General features: G+C 43.2%; 1 protein-coding gene across 6 annotated transcripts in view; it reads right to left on the bottom strand.

Moving 5' to 3' along the window:
• pcdh9 (protocadherin 9) overlaps positions 1 to 4489 on the bottom strand; it is a 783218-nt gene extending 778729 nt beyond the window's left edge. For all 6 annotated transcript variants that reach the window (XM_033023038.1, XM_033023039.1, XM_033023036.1 and 3 more), the window contains exon 1: positions 1280 to 4489. In XM_033023038.1, the coding sequence (XP_032878929.1) occupies positions 1280 to 4306 (3027 nt within the window). In that variant the 5' untranslated portion in view covers positions 4307 to 4489. The remainder of the gene's footprint in view (positions 1 to 1279) is intronic.
• Between the last annotated feature and the right edge of the window lie 12677 nt (positions 4490 to 17166).

Here is a 17166-nt window from a genome sequence, read left to right as displayed (position 1 = left end):
TTTAGAATGCCCGACATTAATTGCACAACTGAAAAATCCCTGCAGTATCCTGAGTTTTGCAGCAGCTGAATCTGAATTTGCTTCAACTGAATGGAAAAACAAAACTCTTCAACATTGGAAAACAATTCAGTGGATTGGTGCCTGCGAAAGTACCAAGCTGTGGGCCGTAGTGATATTCGCACATGCTACCCACAAATACAACACTCACCCTATGTACATCATCTTCCTTCTCACTCAAATATCATGCCTGCTGTACATCCTATGCACAGTATAATTCAAACCAAAGATTCAAAATGCATGCTTTGTCTGTGTGTTCAAAGAGACTCTGGTAAATCTTATCAATAGCCAATGCTTAAAAGGTACTCAGTAATTGTTTATTGTGTTGGCATTTTATTTGGGCCCCCGATCCAAGTTTTATTATATTAAAAATAATTGTACTAATTTTGAAAAAAAAGTTTCTTGTACCCCTCTCCCCAAATTCTGAAATAATTCAATTCACAAATCCAAAGGCAAAATAACATGAAGATAAAAAGCAATAGTATATGTATACATCTCTGAATATAGGGTTGGTGGACTCTCAACTGTTGCATTCATAATCAAACAGTTGGAAAATAGAAACACAAATATTCGCAAGGTTTTTTTGACATCAGACTTCAGCAAATAATATCAGCCTTCTATTTGGAACTCTGCATGATAATTATATAGGGTCTTCCAGACGAGCAGCATTTATCTGTAGTGTCTTGTCTCTGTCACACATCACGCCTAACAAATCAATTGCATTCTACAGTTCTCCACAAAGCAACATTACGGGTGGAATACTGGGCATTTGAACATAACAAACAAACTGCAACTATCTGGTCCTTTCCAGTATAATCATCAGCAAGCAACAACCTCTTCCTCCGCACCTTCCCCCACTGCAGAGATTGTAGTTGGCAATTTGCCACTGATTAGCAGAAAGTGCTCCAGTGCCATCTACAGGCCATCCACATTGCTCTCCAATTTGTTTATCTGCAACCCCAAAACACCTTGGATATCTTTAATAGTGGATAAGAAATGAGCCCAGGCAAAAAAAAAAAAGTTTGGATGAAAAGGAAATAACTGTTTTGTTTCCACTGCTTGTAACTTACTTAAATGATAACTTACTTCAATAAAAAGACTTGTGGGGAAACCATCTCTTGCAAGTGAGCAGTTACTAGTTTAGTTTTGCTCTGGATGGTGCCAGGGAATTGTGATATTGAATCATGCAAGTGCTGAAAGACCAATAAAAGCTCTCAGTTACCTGTCTGGTGTGCAATGGGCCTTTTGTCTTGAAGCCACCTTGGGAACTACACTCCGACGCGCTGAAGTGGTCTGAGCTCGTAGATGAGCGCTTGGACAAGGTATCGCACCCCCCAACAAAGGTGTTGTCCAAAGGGAGCTCCTGAATCACATGATGCTTTTTTGCAGAAACTGGAGTGTCCGGCTTTAGATGAAAAGAGGGCTGTGGTGAGCCTGACTTGTAATGCCTTGCAAGGTCTGGGCTGCTCGGCTTAAAGGTTGTTGGTGGTGTTGTGTTCCAGTCAAACCTTCCTATAGTCTGCTCCTCCAGCTCAGCTGGAAGAGTAATGGTCCCATTGATGGGTTCGTGGGCAGGGTCATCGGGTTTGGACTCTTCAATGGTAACAAAGTTTAGAAGAGAACTCTTTGGAGACTTTCTTTTCTTTCTTTTCTTCTTTTTGTTTTGCTTACTCTCTTGGTTTGGGGACATCCATTCTGCACCCTGCTTGTTTCTTTGAGTGGCTTTGAACCTCGACTGCCGGCAACGCACCAACACGGTGACAAATATGACCACAATCACCACCATTGCCCCCGCTACTATGGCGATCATGATGGTAAGATAATCTTCATTTTGCCAAGGTTGGGTACTGTCCCCGATGTTCTTATCTAATGGCGTCTCCATCGTTCTTCTTATGAGTTCGTTGATGTAACTAGCATTACTTATGGTGTCATTCACATACAAGTAGACAAGGACCAGGGTGTGCAAGGGTTTAGGGTACCCTAAATCACTAATGTTTACCACCAATCGATGCAAACCTTGGTCTGCAACAGCGGGTTTCTCCTCCAGGGTAATATTGCCAGTCACTGGATCAATTCTGAACAAGCCCTTGGTATTTCCACTGACGATGCTGTACTTGAGTTCGGCGTTCATTCCTGTGTCAACATCCACTGCAAATACCTCTGCCACCACTGAACCAGGGATGGCAGAGAGGGGGACCAGTTTGAATGAGGTGTTTGAAGGTGGATAGATTACAACGGGACTGTTATCATTGACATCTATGACATTGATGGTGACTTTGGCAATGGAGGTACGGACCGGTCTACCTCGATCTATTGCCTTGACTTCGAACGTGTACGAGCTTTGCAGCTCCCTGTCAAAGGAGACGTTGGATCTTATAACTCCGTTCACTGGGTGCAAGATAAAATTGTCATTGTCACCAACAACAGAGGCCATCACCTCTGCATTCTCCCCGGCATCTGCGTCCGTCACCGTGATTACACCTACGGTGCTGTACTTTGGCAAATTTTCGGACACAAAGAACTGGAAGTGGTTGTGCGTGAATTTGGGATTGTTGTCGTTCTCGTCCAGGATGGTGACAATCACGGCTGCTTGGCTTTGGAGGGGAGGGTTGCCACTGTCTCTGGCGGTCACCGTGAAAATGTAGCGCTCCTGCTCCTCCCGGTCGAAGACCCTGGATGCGGTCAGGACCCCGGTCTTGCGGTCCAGGTCAAAGGAGGAGGCATTGGGACCCAGCTGGTAGACAATCTCGGCGTTCTTGCCACTGTCCTCATCCGTGGCACTGATGGTGGTGAGGTAGAGGCCACGGTGGTTGTTTTCGGCCACAGACAGCTCGATGACAGGCTGGTTGAATACGGGAGGGTTGTCATTCTCATCCTCCAGGCGCACTCTGACCAGGGCACTTTGATTCAGGCTGGGCTTACCAGAGTCCGATGCCACAATCCTGAAGCTGTAATCTCTTGTGCTCTCATAGTCCAATAAGGCAGAGGTCTCCAGGAGGTACTGGTTGTCATACACCGCCTTCAGATGGAAAGGCACCTCTTTCTCAATGTAGCAGACCACTCTCCCGTTCACGTCGGTGTCCTTGTCCGACACGGTGATCAGGGCGATCTTGGTGTTGACCGGATCTTTCTCGGACAGGTAGACGGTGCCGTTGATGGGGCTGATGATATAGCGGATGTCGATGGTTGGGGGGTTGTCGTTGACATCGGTAACGTTGACGGTGACGGTGGCCCTGGCCGGGCTGGAGCTGCCGTCGGTGGCCAGCACGGTCATCTTGTGCAGGGAGGTCTCTTCCCGGTCCAAGGCTCGCTGCACCGTGATGAGACCCGCCGTGCTGTTGAGGGCGAAGTGCCTGCGGACGGCGGCGGAGACCTGCGGGCTGAAGAGGTAGCGGACCTGGGCGTTGGAGCCCACATCGGCGTCGGTGGCGTGCAGCTGGATGACAGAGGTGCCCAGCGGCGCATTCTCGGGCAAGCGAACCTCCAGCTGGCTCTCTTTAAACACCGGCCGGTTGTCGTTGACATCGCTGACCGTCACTTGCAGGATAGCGGTGCTAGACTTCTGCGGGCTCCCCCCGTCCTCAACCTTGATCTTCATCACGTAGGTGTCCTTCTGCTCCCGGTCCAGGCTGCGCTGGACTATCAGCTGCGGCCACTTCTCGCCCTCGGGGCTCTCCACCACGTCCAAGCCGTAAGCCCCCTGGCCGTTCAAGAGCTGGTACCTCTGCACCCCGTTGCTGCCCGTGTCCGGGTCGGTGGCCGAAGGCACCGGGAAGCGGCTGTTGACCAGAGTGTTCTCCGGGATGGAGATGTTGATCACAGGAGACGGGAACATGGGCGCGTTGTCGTTGACATCGCGCACGACCACCTTGATCTTGACCAGCCTGAAGTGGTCGTTGGGCAAGATGACCACCTCCACCTCGAAGAAGCAGTCGGTGTCGGTGTAGGTGCCGGCGCAGAGTTTCTCGCGGTCCACCCTGTTGGCCGTGGTGAAGATCTCCCCGGTGCTGCTGGACACCCGCAACAGGGGGACCTCGCCTGCCTTGGACACCAGCCTGTAGATAAGGTTGGCACTCGACCCCGTGGCCGCATTTAGCCGTGAGATGTTGAGATCTCTGGGGATGTTGCCCAGCAAGATATTCTCGGGCAGCTCCTCTTGAATGGTGTAGACGAGCTCCTGAGCCAGAGCGGAGTCCACCGTCAGGAGAGCAACCAGCGCCAGAAACAGGTAAAAATCCCGCATGTCCATAATCCCGCGAATATGCAAAGGCAGATCACACCGCTTCTTTTTACAACCCCCGGACTCCTTTCCCACCCACCCCTTTCCGACCTACACAATTATGCACAATGTTGGGAGCGATGCTATCTATCCTCCGAGGCGATTCCCCCATTGGTTTTTGCAAACAAGTTTATTTTCACCACCTCCCCCCCCCCTCACCGTATTTATTTACCGGCTAGCGAAGACTGCTGCAGAGAGGGTTAACCACTATATTCTCCTCGGTGCGGTATTCAGAATGCACAGTGCACAAAACTGTCGGAGGTTGCACGCAACTGCCAAGCAGCAGAAGCAGCCTGCAGAATCTTCTTAGTGTGACTCGGCCGCATGAGGATAAGCATTTGGCTTTATTCTTGTTTAAAAAAAGACACGAAACCGCTGGCGTAGTCTTGAAATATTTGCAGTTATTCCACTGTTGCGACAGTTTGCATTGCATCAGAAGTTGCGAACACTACACCCAAATGCAGAAGATTCGTTTCTTGACTCTCTCCGTTTTAAATCCCAGTTTTCTTAAATGCTGTTCACCTTCTGCAGCTTAATTCCAGACTGTTCTCTTAAAAGGCCAACGCACATTAACTACGGATGGAGCAAGTTGCAGGAGGCAGGAGTTTGCATCTTCTCCTTCTGTCTGTCTGAGTCGCCTCCGATCCCTATCTCTGTCTGTCTCTCTCTCTCTCTCTCCCACATACACGTCTCTCCACTAAATCTTCTCCCTAACTCTCAATGAGCCGAAGTGAGTATAAGCTCTCTTGATCCCGCCTCTGGGCCCGATGTCCATTGGTTTTTCTCCTCCCGTCAGCTGGAAGACGGCGAAGCCCAGGCATTGGATCCACCGTCCGTCGATCAACAGCGCAGCCTTGAAAGTCGAGCAGAATTCCTAATAAGCCAAAAAGCTGATGTCATGTAGCAGTCCCAAGCAGCAACCTGCGCCAAGCTAACACCAGCCCCAAAGAGGCTTTTATTGCATACTTACAGAACGCACACCAAGCAAGCAGGTGATAGCAAATAATAGTCTTAAAGAAATCCATTCTACCTTCCCTGGATAATCTATCCTGAGTATGGAGAATATCATATGGATAACTCATTCACAAAATGGGATGTTTTAAAGTAAATAACACCGACATGTCCAAGAGAAAACTCAGCAAACGCTTGAAAGGATGTGCTAATAGATTGTGGGAAAGGGACACCCTTTGTGTTGTACGGCTCGTTTATGTGCCACCAATTCAATTTAATATCTGAGGTATTGCATTGGTTTCATTAATTGAATGTTCCCGAATCAAAAACATAATATCCGACTTTCAAACTGACATCTCCATTCGCGCACACCCACACCAGTGATCATTGATTAAAATAGGCATTTTATTCAATGAATCTAGATTTTTTTCTTTTAAGTTTTAAATTAACCAAACTGCAAATGTGTCGGTTGACTTAAATGCAGTTAGTGCAAAAGGAACATCATGAATACAATTACCACATGAATCAGAGAGTTGCGATTGAATATTGGTAGACAAGGCACATTCACGTAACCCAGCGATTGCCATCAAGTGCATTCGGGTGACCATGAGTTAACCTTTATTTAAACATGCACACAAACATGACCCAAGTGGACCCAGTCCCGCATGGTTCAAAAGCCCTGCCCTCTATCCACGTTTAGGATTTATTCCCTAACGGGTGACATTTAAAAAAAAAAAAAGTTGTATTTAATAATTTGTTTAAGGAGGCAAAAATATCCGCAGTACAGTTCTTTCAGATACCAAGGTGTCCATACGGAGATATTAAATGTACAAGGAAATGTAAACAATAATTCCGCTTTAGACGCGATCAAATGCTGAGTATGATACACTCCACCTGAGATGGAAGTCGACGTGTGTTAAAACACAGGCCATTAACTTGTTTGCATTTTATGGAGGAGGGGCAAATATGGGGATGGGAATAGGCAAAACAAATATCTTGCGTCTTTACCGTCAGTGCCAGTGGTATATGGCCACGTGTTACACGCTCCTAATCAAAGATACTAGAGTAGCTCCTAATGCACAGTGTCACGACTCAAACATCGGGGAATCACACAATAAGAGTTCGAGCGGTTAACACTACTTTAGCGCACATTTCAACGTTTTGATTTAACCACAAGCGCGATACCAACCAATGCACTACACAGCACAAACTGAAACATTAAAAGTCCTGTTATTGGGGAGATTTGTTGCCAGCATTTTAAAAGTAAATTTATTATTCCCAGGAGATTTAAAAATCAACCGGAGATAATTTTGCAGGAATTGGCTTCATTCTGTATGGGACTAACGCGTTAGTGGTGTAGTTGTCAGAATTATTTCCGTATCTCTCGTCTTGAGTGTGCGGCATGTTTCGCTCATTAACCACAATTGTAGACGTAGAGTGAAGGGGAAGGGTGAATCAAGCCATCCTTACCTGAAATGACTGGTTCCACGACTTGCCTAGACAATGACAAATTGCCGAAAAACACTTGTCATCCTGTTCAATCTTCCTGGCGCATGACATGGAGCAGCAAAGGTTAGGGGCGTAGCAACTAGTGCGGAATTAGTAGTTGAACTTCAACGCTATTATCCCCCACACACAGTGCCTTTCCAATTGCACGCCCAACAAATCTTAATCCCGGAATTTGAAACACACAAAGTTGGAACCTTTGTTGAATTCTGTTTTAAGTTAATTCTGAATAATGTTGAGGCTTATTTTGCGAGCACCGGTTTTCGGGCCATAAGGGCAATGCTAAATAACCTCATTAATAGAAATAAGCAGAAACACAGTATGTGGCCATCAATTTCTAGACGCACAGGGGTAGAGCGCTGAAGTCTTATAGTCGAACCCTTCGGCAAGTAACGTGAAAATGCAATCGAAATCAGGATTGCTTCGAGGACGCCCTTTAGAATGCGCAAAACAAAACTTTAATGCGTTCTGATCACTTTTTTAAAAACTGAGATATGGCAAGCACAAAATTCTCCCGAGAGCTTCTCAAGTAAGAAAATCTCGTGGTTCTACATTAGTCAATACTGCCATCTAGAGGGGCTTTTCATCAATAACAACTTATCCAAGGTACGCTTTCCTTTCCATCTGTCCAGTTGCACTCAAAATGTACACTGCCCTCTTCACCTGAAGGATGTGGATTCTTTCGTTCGAAGGAGTCCCCTAAATCTTTGTGTTGGCATTAGGTGAGCCTTTCTCCTACTCTACGGGGCGAGCCACAGATAGGGTAGATAAAAGTGTGGAATGGCTCTCCTTTGAGGGAATCATGAATGATGGAAACACTGTTTTAAAATAATATGTCACTGATTTAAATTGGGGATGAGGAGGAATTTGTTCTCACAGAGGGTTTTAAATCTTTGATATTCTCTAAACCCAGAGAACTATGTAGCAGAGATACTGGATGTATTCATGTGTAAGAAAGAACTGGAGATGCTGGTTTAAATCGAAGGTAGACACAAAATGCTGGAGTAACTCAGAGGGTGAGGCAGTATCTCTGGAGAGAAGGAATGGGCAATATTTCGAGTCGAGAGCCTTCTTCAGGCTGAGGATGGGTGACGTTTCTGGTCGAGACCCTTCTTCAGACTGATCAATGGGCGACGTTTCGGTCTGAAGAAGGGTCTCGACCTGAAACGTCGCCAATTCCTTCTCTCCAGAGATGCTGCCTCACCCACTGAGTTACTCCAGCATTTTGTGTCTACCCAGGATGTATTCATGCCTGAGCTAAACAAAGGTGAGTCAATGGTTATGGAGACTAGGTAGGAAAGTGGAGATGAGGTCAATGGACAGATTCAATGTGATTATTGAAGGACAGCTTAGGTATGAGGGGCAAAGGGGCATACTGCTGCTTCTATTTCTAATATTCTCATTACTTTAATAAACAATTATGGCAATAAACTCAACTTGACTGGACTCAAATTGGGGTCTTTCCACAACATGCTAAAGCTCTATGCAGCCAATGCAACAATTCCAAATGTTAGCCATGCAGCAGTCTATTTTTACACATTCAGCTTGCTGAAATAGCAATCAATCATTACTGAGTAATCGGTTTTAGGGACAATAATTGAGTAGTAATATTGGTCAGGATAGTGAGAGTAACTTCTTGCTTTGGTTTTTGAGATAATTTCAAGGAATTTGAAAGAGTTGGAAGTAATATATTTCAGTATCATATTTGGAATACTGCACCACTGACAAGATTTCTCACTCAGAGCTGCAATTGATCTTAAGTTAGATTCTTGTGCTCAAATTACTGCTAAAGACTTGAACCCACAGTCTGTATGCTTTGGCTGTGAAGTTAATAAATGAGGTTAATTTTGTGGCTACCTTCTTCTTCTTTTGATGACTTGCTACCATGAGCTCTGAGGACAATGATGAGGCTAATGTGGGATCTACAGATTGTATCACAGGACATACTTGGTGAGAAGGGTGGCTGGTGCTTGTTTACGCTGGACTTCTGTGCAGTCCATCCAAATGAACTAATGTTCTCAACACTATCCCAAATGCTCCTTCTCCATTTTGAATATTCATGGGTATGGGATTCCCATGAATGCTGCATATCTTCAAGGAGGTTTTGAGAAAGTCCTTAAATCTTTCTATCCCTCCACCTGGCAATCCCTTACTGTGACGGAGCTTGGAGTAGATTCAGCAAAGAAGTGTTGGAGGAACTCAGTGGGTCAGGCAGCATTTGTTGAGCAGAATGGACAGACTACATTTCAGGTCAGGCCACTTCTTCAGACTGGTGAAATAAAGGAATGAAAGTGGAAAACAGATGTAATGGTGGGGCAGAGCCTAGCAAGTGATATACAGTATAGTTCAGATGGTGATTGGTAGATGGGGGGAGTCAGTGACAAAGGCTGAGGGGAAAACGGAGACAAAAGGATGTCAGATAAGGAAAGAGAAGGAAGGGAAAGGGAGGAGATAAAAAGGAAATGGAGTACTCGGAGTTCATAAAGATTACCAGGCTTCACGCTATCGTTGCCTCTCTTTAGCGTCTTTCTGCCATCAACTTCATCAGTCTGAAGAAGTGTCCCAACCCAAAACGTTGTCAGTCCCTTTCCCTCCACAGATGCCTGATCCGCAAGGTCTCTTCAGCATTTTGTGTATGATCAAGATCACAGCATCTGCAGTAGATTGTCTGTCTCGCATATAAAAGGGTGAAAATACAATCCCATTGCATTATAGTTCAATCAAGTCAAGTTGTGGGTGATTTTCTGTACTTTTTAATATATATGCAGTAGAATGTAACCGTCAATCTCATTTCTTTGTTAACTTTACTTTTAGTCACACAAGGTTGTTTTCTATAAACATTAGATATTTAACAGCATTTTGTTAAAGCTGGCACAGTAGATGTATTCCTGTAATAACTGCAAAGGAAGCTATCAATGCAAAATGAAGCAATAAATGTGGATACTGTAGTGAAACATGGACCTTTGAAGTTACTTCTTTCATCAGAAGATTTTGCAGTAGGAACCAGAAAGTTATTACATAAACCAGCCAAATAAAATCCGCTTGAAGAGCAGAACTTCTTCAAGGAGAGCATAATATGGAAATAAAATGGGCACACCAAATAAGTAATGCCATAGGTACACAAAATTGCTGGGGAAACTCAGCGGGTGCAGCAGCATCTATGGAGCGAAGGAAATAGGCGACGTTTCGGGCCGAAACCCTTCTTCAGACTGATGGGGGGTGGGGGGGGGGGGAGAAAGAAGGAAAAGGGGAGGAGGAGGAGCCCGAGGGCGGGGTGAAGTAATGCCATAAGTTCTTTGATTTGAAATATTAACTATGTTTCTCTTTCCAAGGTGCTGCTTGACCTGCCGAGTGTTTCTGCTGCTTTAATGTTATAGTACTAAAGCAAAACCTTGCTCAGATGGTGCACTCTTTGCATTTTAACTTTTTGTAGATATAAATGCAAATTTTCCACTTAATTTAAAATTGCAACATCTGTTATTTACATTGTGATTTTAATATAGGTAATAAACTGCAAGCATTGTGGATGGGTGTAGCTGCAATAAAGTTCTACACAATCCAGAAAAAAACCCCAGCCTGCTTGATTGACCGCTTTTCCACTACCCTTAATTTTCATTCCCTCTGCCACTGGGAACTGAGTGTACCATCGTTCCATTACTAATTCTACACTGACAGCAACTACTAAGCCAGTGATTGTTGCCAAGGTGGACCGGAGTAGGGAACACCAGACCAACACATCCCCCTCCAAAATGAACCTTGGAAATCAATTGGACTTCAAAGTCTGAAGAAGGGTCTCGACCTAAAACCTCACCTATCCTTGTTCTCCAGAGATGCTGATTGACCTGCTCCCGCATTTTGTGACCATCTGTGTATTAACCAGCATCTGCAGTTGTTTAGACACTTTCTACAAATCATTGCTATTCCTTCATCAGTACTGGATCTAAATCTTGGAACTCCCTCTCCAACAGCACTGTGGGACACAATTACCAGGACTGCAGTGGTTTTAGATTCATCAAACAAACAATGGCAATAAGAGATGGACAATAAAGGCTAATAAATTCCTGCAAAATAAACAAACATCATCAAATAAAATGTCTTATTGTACTGCTTAAAGAGATGTTAAAACACACTACCAAAAGCTTTATGAAAGAGTTCAAAGGAGAGAGGAGTGGAAATATAGAGAGATTTGGGGAATCAGGCACAGATAAAGAAGGGAACTGAAGGAGCACAGAATTTTCAAAGTAGTGGATAAGGAACTTCTGAGCAAGAAGTTGCATTATTTGCATTAGTTGTATTTCAGTGTTAACATACAGTACATTCTTTTATGGAGGTGAAAAATACAATATAGTGTCTGCTGGTAACTAATGTTAAATGTCAATGTTGATAAACACATTGTGGTAAAAATTATTCTTAGTCACATGAACTAACTGCATAATATGCTCATGGCCCACAGTATATTAAAGCTTCTGAAGTTCTTCCTCAATGACTTCAATAGAGCCCTTGTTGGTTGTGATGTGATCTTCCCCATATCTTGAATCATTTATAACAACCATTTGCACTTCTGAAGCACCTGGATTATAGTAGAACGTTGAATAGCACTTTATCAACATTAAACAGGCCTAACTCTTAAGCTCTCTTGAAATAACTACCAAAAATATGATGCCAGCTGTGAACAGTGGCGGTTTGTTGGCATCTATCCAAATTAAAATAAGCAGTGGTACACATCTGTGTCAGACATCACAATAGAGATGCACGGTTGATGCATCACAGTAGCTATTAGGTCCCTATTTAAGCCTAGTATTTGGAACATGTGCACCTCAGTGGACACCCTGAAGGTCCAAGTTCCAAGCTGGAGTGATTCTGGTTGCCATGCGACAAGAGATGTAAAATTCAAGTCATTGAATAAATCCATAATGGTGACTGTAGGTGCAAATGGAAAGGCCACATGGAGGTGGCGTTCGAGGTAACGGGCTATTTATTTAATCAGGAGACCAGTGAAAGCTGATCTCCTGTGCGCAACTTTGGTACAACTTTTATATTCCCAGTTGACAAGATTTCACATAATCCGGATTAACAGTAAAACTAGATCTTGATTACTAAATATAACATAATGAAGTTCCTGAAACTTGGGTGTTGTCACTGCTGCATTCAATGTCTCTGCTTTTATGCTTTCTCTGTGGTTCCCCATCACCACAATAGCACAATCGTGAATAATCTTCCTGCATCTAGCCTGTCCAACTACAAAATTCTTAAGGGGTTGGTTGGACAGGCTAGATGCAGGAAGATTATTCCCGATGTTGGGGAAGTCCAGAACAAGGGGTCACAGTTTTCATTTTTCACACAGAAAGTGGTGAATTCTGGAATTCTCTGCCACAGAATGTAGTTGAGGCCAGTTCATTGGCTATATTTAAGAGGGAGTTAGATGTGGCCCTTGTGGCTAGAGGGATCAGGGGGTATGGAGAGAAGGCAGGTATGGGATACTGAGTTGGATGATCAGCCATGATCATATTGAATGGCGGTGCAGGCTCGAAGGGCCGAATGGCCTACTCCTGCACCTATTTTCTATGTAATCCACATCCCTATTTACTAGTTATTAGCCCTCACTATTTATTCCCCTGCAACAGTGACTGTATAAATAGCAGATTGTTATAAAACCCATCTAGTAAACCAATATCCTTCATAGAAGGAATCTGCTAGTGTTATCCTATCTGATTGATGTATGACTCCATATTCACCAATGGGTGACTCAGCTACAAGATTGAACTTCAGGGACCCGAGTTCAATCTTGACCTCGGGAGCTGTCCGTTTGGAGTTTGTACATTATCTTAGTGATCTTGTGGGTTTCTTTCATGTTCTTCTGTTTCCCTCTACATTCCAAAGACTATGTGGGTTGGTGGATTAACTGGCCACAGTGAATCACCCCTAGTGTGCTTGTGAGTGTGTATGTATACAAAGTTCTGTGCCCTAACTTGGGCTACATATAACTATCTGGTTACTTATGGGGTAATAAGGGATAGGTAATAAATGCTGACAGACCACGCAATGTCTCAATCCAAAAATAAATAACTCATTAATAAATCGGGATATGCAATTGCTGACATTGTCTCTCCACAGAAAAAGGCAGAGGGTTGGTGAAGTTTTACCAGTAATAATTATTTTCTGAAGAGATTTGCACATTTGTCTATGATGCTTATTCTACAATATTCTAAACATTGTCATAATCAGGAAATGGTCTGTGAACAATTGAGAAGAATTAACAGACGCATTTATATTCCGTTCCGTCACTCTGCACAAACTTGCAGAAATAAGATGTAAGACAGAAAAGAGATAGGAAATTGCTGACTGATGCTATGTACACCGTAAACAACTTTAAAGATATGAGATTGTTCCGTCAGCAATCTAAGCTACAAGCTTGAGAGCATCAAAAGCAAAAATATGATTTTGACATTTTTGACTTGATAACTGTAGCACCATCAAGATTTACACCTTTTTCAGGTTATGATCAGACGGAAATTTTCTGGAGAGAATAATGCATTACCAGGCTGACAAAAACAAACAGACAATTCTAAGTTCATATATCTGCACTCACAGCAAGTGTTTCTGCCTACAAAGCGTCTTCTCCGAAGTTCTGTCTTTACATGCTACAGATCTGTCTTTCTTAAATATACAAGCTTTTCTTTTTGTTAGGCAGGTGGAAGAGAGTTACAGAGCAGCAACAATGCTGGAACAGGAGCCAGAATGTTCAGGAGCCAGATGTTCATCTCGTACTCCGAAAGTAAACCAGGTTAAAAAAAATTGCTACCTCCCCTCAATGGAATCCTTTTGAAAAGTTATTTTTGCTTTGTGAAAAATGGTGCAGTTAATTTGTGTCCAGCATTCCCACCTCAAGCCATGAGATGAGTTACCAAACAATTTGCTGAGTGGTTAACTGTGGTCAAAACACCAGCAGGGGCTCCAGCTTGTTTTCTTTCAAAGTGCCGATGGGCTCTTTTGATTTGAGCAGAACAGAAAAATTGGGCTTCTGCTGAGGACGTCATTTAGAAGTCCACTAGAAGCCAACCCTCAAAACTACAGCAAACTGCTGGTTGGTAGTGGTGGAGGAGGGTTGCAGAGGGAAAGATATTAGGACCATATGAGGGTCATAATGGGCATTGATGAGTCAATCTTGCTCTCAACATCAGCAATGCCAAGGAGCTGACTGTTAACTTCAAGAGAGTAAAGCCAAGGATCCACAAAACTATCTTTGTCAACAGGATGGCGGTGAGAGAGTCAACGCTTCAAGTTCCTGGGCATGCATATCTCTGAAGATCTGTCCTGGGTCCAGCATATCGATGCAATCACACATTAACACCTTTACTTCCTTCGATGATTGAGGTGATGCAGTATGTTGATGAATATTGTATTGAATCTCTACAGGTGTATGCTAGAGAACAATAAGAGACACAGAGTGCTGGATTAACTCAGCAGATCAGGCATCATCTCTTGAGAATGTGAAGAAGTGACATTCAGACTGATGGGGGGGGGGGGGGGGGGCGATAAAAGAAAGGAGGGGCAGGATAAAGCTTGGCGAGTGATATGTGGATACAGGTAAGGGCTTGTTTTGATAGTCACATTGTTGGAGAAAAGCCAGAGATGAAAAAACAAAAGCTATGGGATAAGTATAGAAGAGGTATGAATTGTGGCGCCAGGGGAAGGAATATAGGTGGATTGGGAGGGGGAAGGGGAAGGGGAGAAATTGGTATGCATCCAGGTGGGGCATAGGGAAGAGAGGGTTGGGGGAAGGGGAGGTTTGGTGAACTATCTACAAACACCTCCCAAACATACCCCTCTCACTTCTCCCATGTTCCCTATATGTCTTAACGGGCCTGGCAACAATGAATCCCTTCCAGTTCCACCAATGCTCAACCATTGAACATGGTGAGTGATTGATGTTGCCTATGCAAATGCATCACAGTATAAAATAATTTTCTTCAGAAAATTGCAGGAATGTATGTTTGGCAAGTATACACTCAGTTATCTCAAATTTCTGCAGTTATAACAGAAGGGAATTTTGCTAATCGTTATATATATATTTAATTATAAAATTGAGTGTAATGTACACATGTATGTGCCAGTATTGATTTAAACCTTATTGTAATTCACTAGAGTTGCAATTAATATAGGTAATAGCCAGAAACATGCAACTTTGGCTATCTACAATGAAATTAGCCAAGGTATGTGGGAACATTGGATATAAGGTAATTCTGGCTGGTGGGTTCCCTTGCCCGATATGTCATTTGACTAATAACACCAATAGTCAAAACTCTGATTTCTACTCTGGTTCTCAAATTCATGTCAATGACTTAAATGGAACCGATTTTCAGCTAAGGAGTATACTGCACAGACTCGATGAAGTTGAACATCAGTGCCAGAGGATGAATTCTTTTTGTGATATCATAAAATGACCTTGTTTTAATACTCCCTCAGCAGTGAGCACAAATAGTATTCAGGACAGGATATTTGTTTTCAATTTAGTTTGTGGGTATTCACACAAGTGGGATTGTCTGTATCACTTATTACCGTTGTAAGCAATTTATAAATTATGTAAGAGTTATTAATAAATTACAAACGTAAAATAATAACATTATGAGTACAATTAAGTATTACACTTAAAAGCTTTCCCATGTCGGCTTTTTTCCTTCCAGCACACATCACCCATCTTATCCAGCAATGCAATTTGCTAACAATCCTTCAGATTGGATTGAAAGCAAGTTTAGATTCCAGAAACAATTCAGAGTAAATATTTGCCCTCTTCTGCTTGTGCAGAGTGAGGATATCGACTGGCCAAATAAAAAATATGTGCTCTGGAAGAGCCTTACAGACATTTGGGACAAGGTACACAAAATTGCTGGGGAAACTCAGCGGGTGCAGCAGCATCTATGGAGCGAAGGAAATAGGCGACGTTTCGGGCCGAAACCCTTCTTCAGACAGTCTGTTGCAGTGGTTGTGAGGCAATACCCACTGCAACTATCCACTTAGCGAGCAGCTGAGGACCAGAGGATTGAGGAGGAGGCAGAGGAATGAAGAGGAGTGAAGAGGTGGATGTGACGGGAAGGAAGAGGCAACTTCCTAGATAGCCCTCATCGTGCATCATCCTCATCTGCTTCCAATAACATTCATGCATCTCCACTTCTTCATGGAGCACAAGTCCCAAACCTTGTTGTTCCTATCTCATTGACAAGCACGGCATTCGTGTATCTGTCATATCCTTGCCTGGATCTGAATGGAATAAACACGCTTCAAGGACACTGAAAATAAATGCTTTGTTTTATTCGTCCGCTATTCCTTTACATCCCAGCAACATGTGTCCTCTGACCTTTCTGACTCATAGTTACATGTGATACATTTAAATATGACGTTAGTTAACAAGACAGTGTCCACACAGGAAAAAATAATTGATAATAATTGAAATAATCTGTAAGTAAATTTTCCATTCCAAATTTATTAATGGAAATACGTATAGGGTGCATATAAACCAAATAATTACCCTTATACATCTCTTTACTATCTGCCTTTCTCTGTCCTTGTGCTGTTATATAATGCAATCTTTGTGGCCTATATTTTGGCTGACAACCTTGAGAATGTGGGCAAGGATGCAGGTAGCTTTGGAGAATGAGCCTGTGGCTAAAGAGCAACTTCTCAGCATGGATGCCGATTTCCAGCTGCCACTGTTCCGGTTGTCTGAGGGCAAAGGCTGTTTTCCTTATCCATACCCACTAGGAATATCTAAAAATAATAGGATGGGTGCCCATCATGAGCGGTAGTCAAGACACTACTCATCCTACATTCCGATAATTTCCAAACAAGCTGTCATGAGAGTTGATGCCTCCTTTGATAGACCTTCCAGTGAAATGGTTGCAGTGCGCACAATATAAAGGATGGAATGCTTACTACATCAGTTTTTCCAAGTAGATCATTAGGTTCAGTGAATCAGAGCAAGTTTTCATAAATGCTGCATCAACAAATATGAAACCGCTTCACCAAAATACAAACACTGAAAAACAAAATTGGAGAAGAAATTTGCTTTTACCAGATCACTGTGAAACTGCAAAAATGAATTAAATAAACCAGACAGAAGCCAGCAGTAAACAAAATGATTTGTTTTTAAATAGTCTGCAAGAAGCATGTACTTTATCATAATTTATTTACTACCCAAAAGAGACCCTGTTAAATTGAGCAGATCCAGATATTTGGAACAATGTTAACATTTTGTACCAAGATTTCTTCCCCATCTCTAATTACTCAGATCAATGGATAGTTAAGAGTCCACTGCATTGGGAGGGCTCTTGGGAATGGCTAGTCGATGTTTCAGGGGATAAGTATTGGTTGGCTGA

The sequence above is a fragment of the Amblyraja radiata genome, chromosome 6 (genome assembly GCF_010909765.2).
Source record: "Amblyraja radiata isolate CabotCenter1 chromosome 6, sAmbRad1.1.pri, whole genome shotgun sequence".
Classification (NCBI taxonomy): Eukaryota; Metazoa; Chordata; class Chondrichthyes; order Rajiformes; family Rajidae; genus Amblyraja; species Amblyraja radiata.
This window is presented reverse-complemented; position numbering and strand designations above follow the sequence as displayed.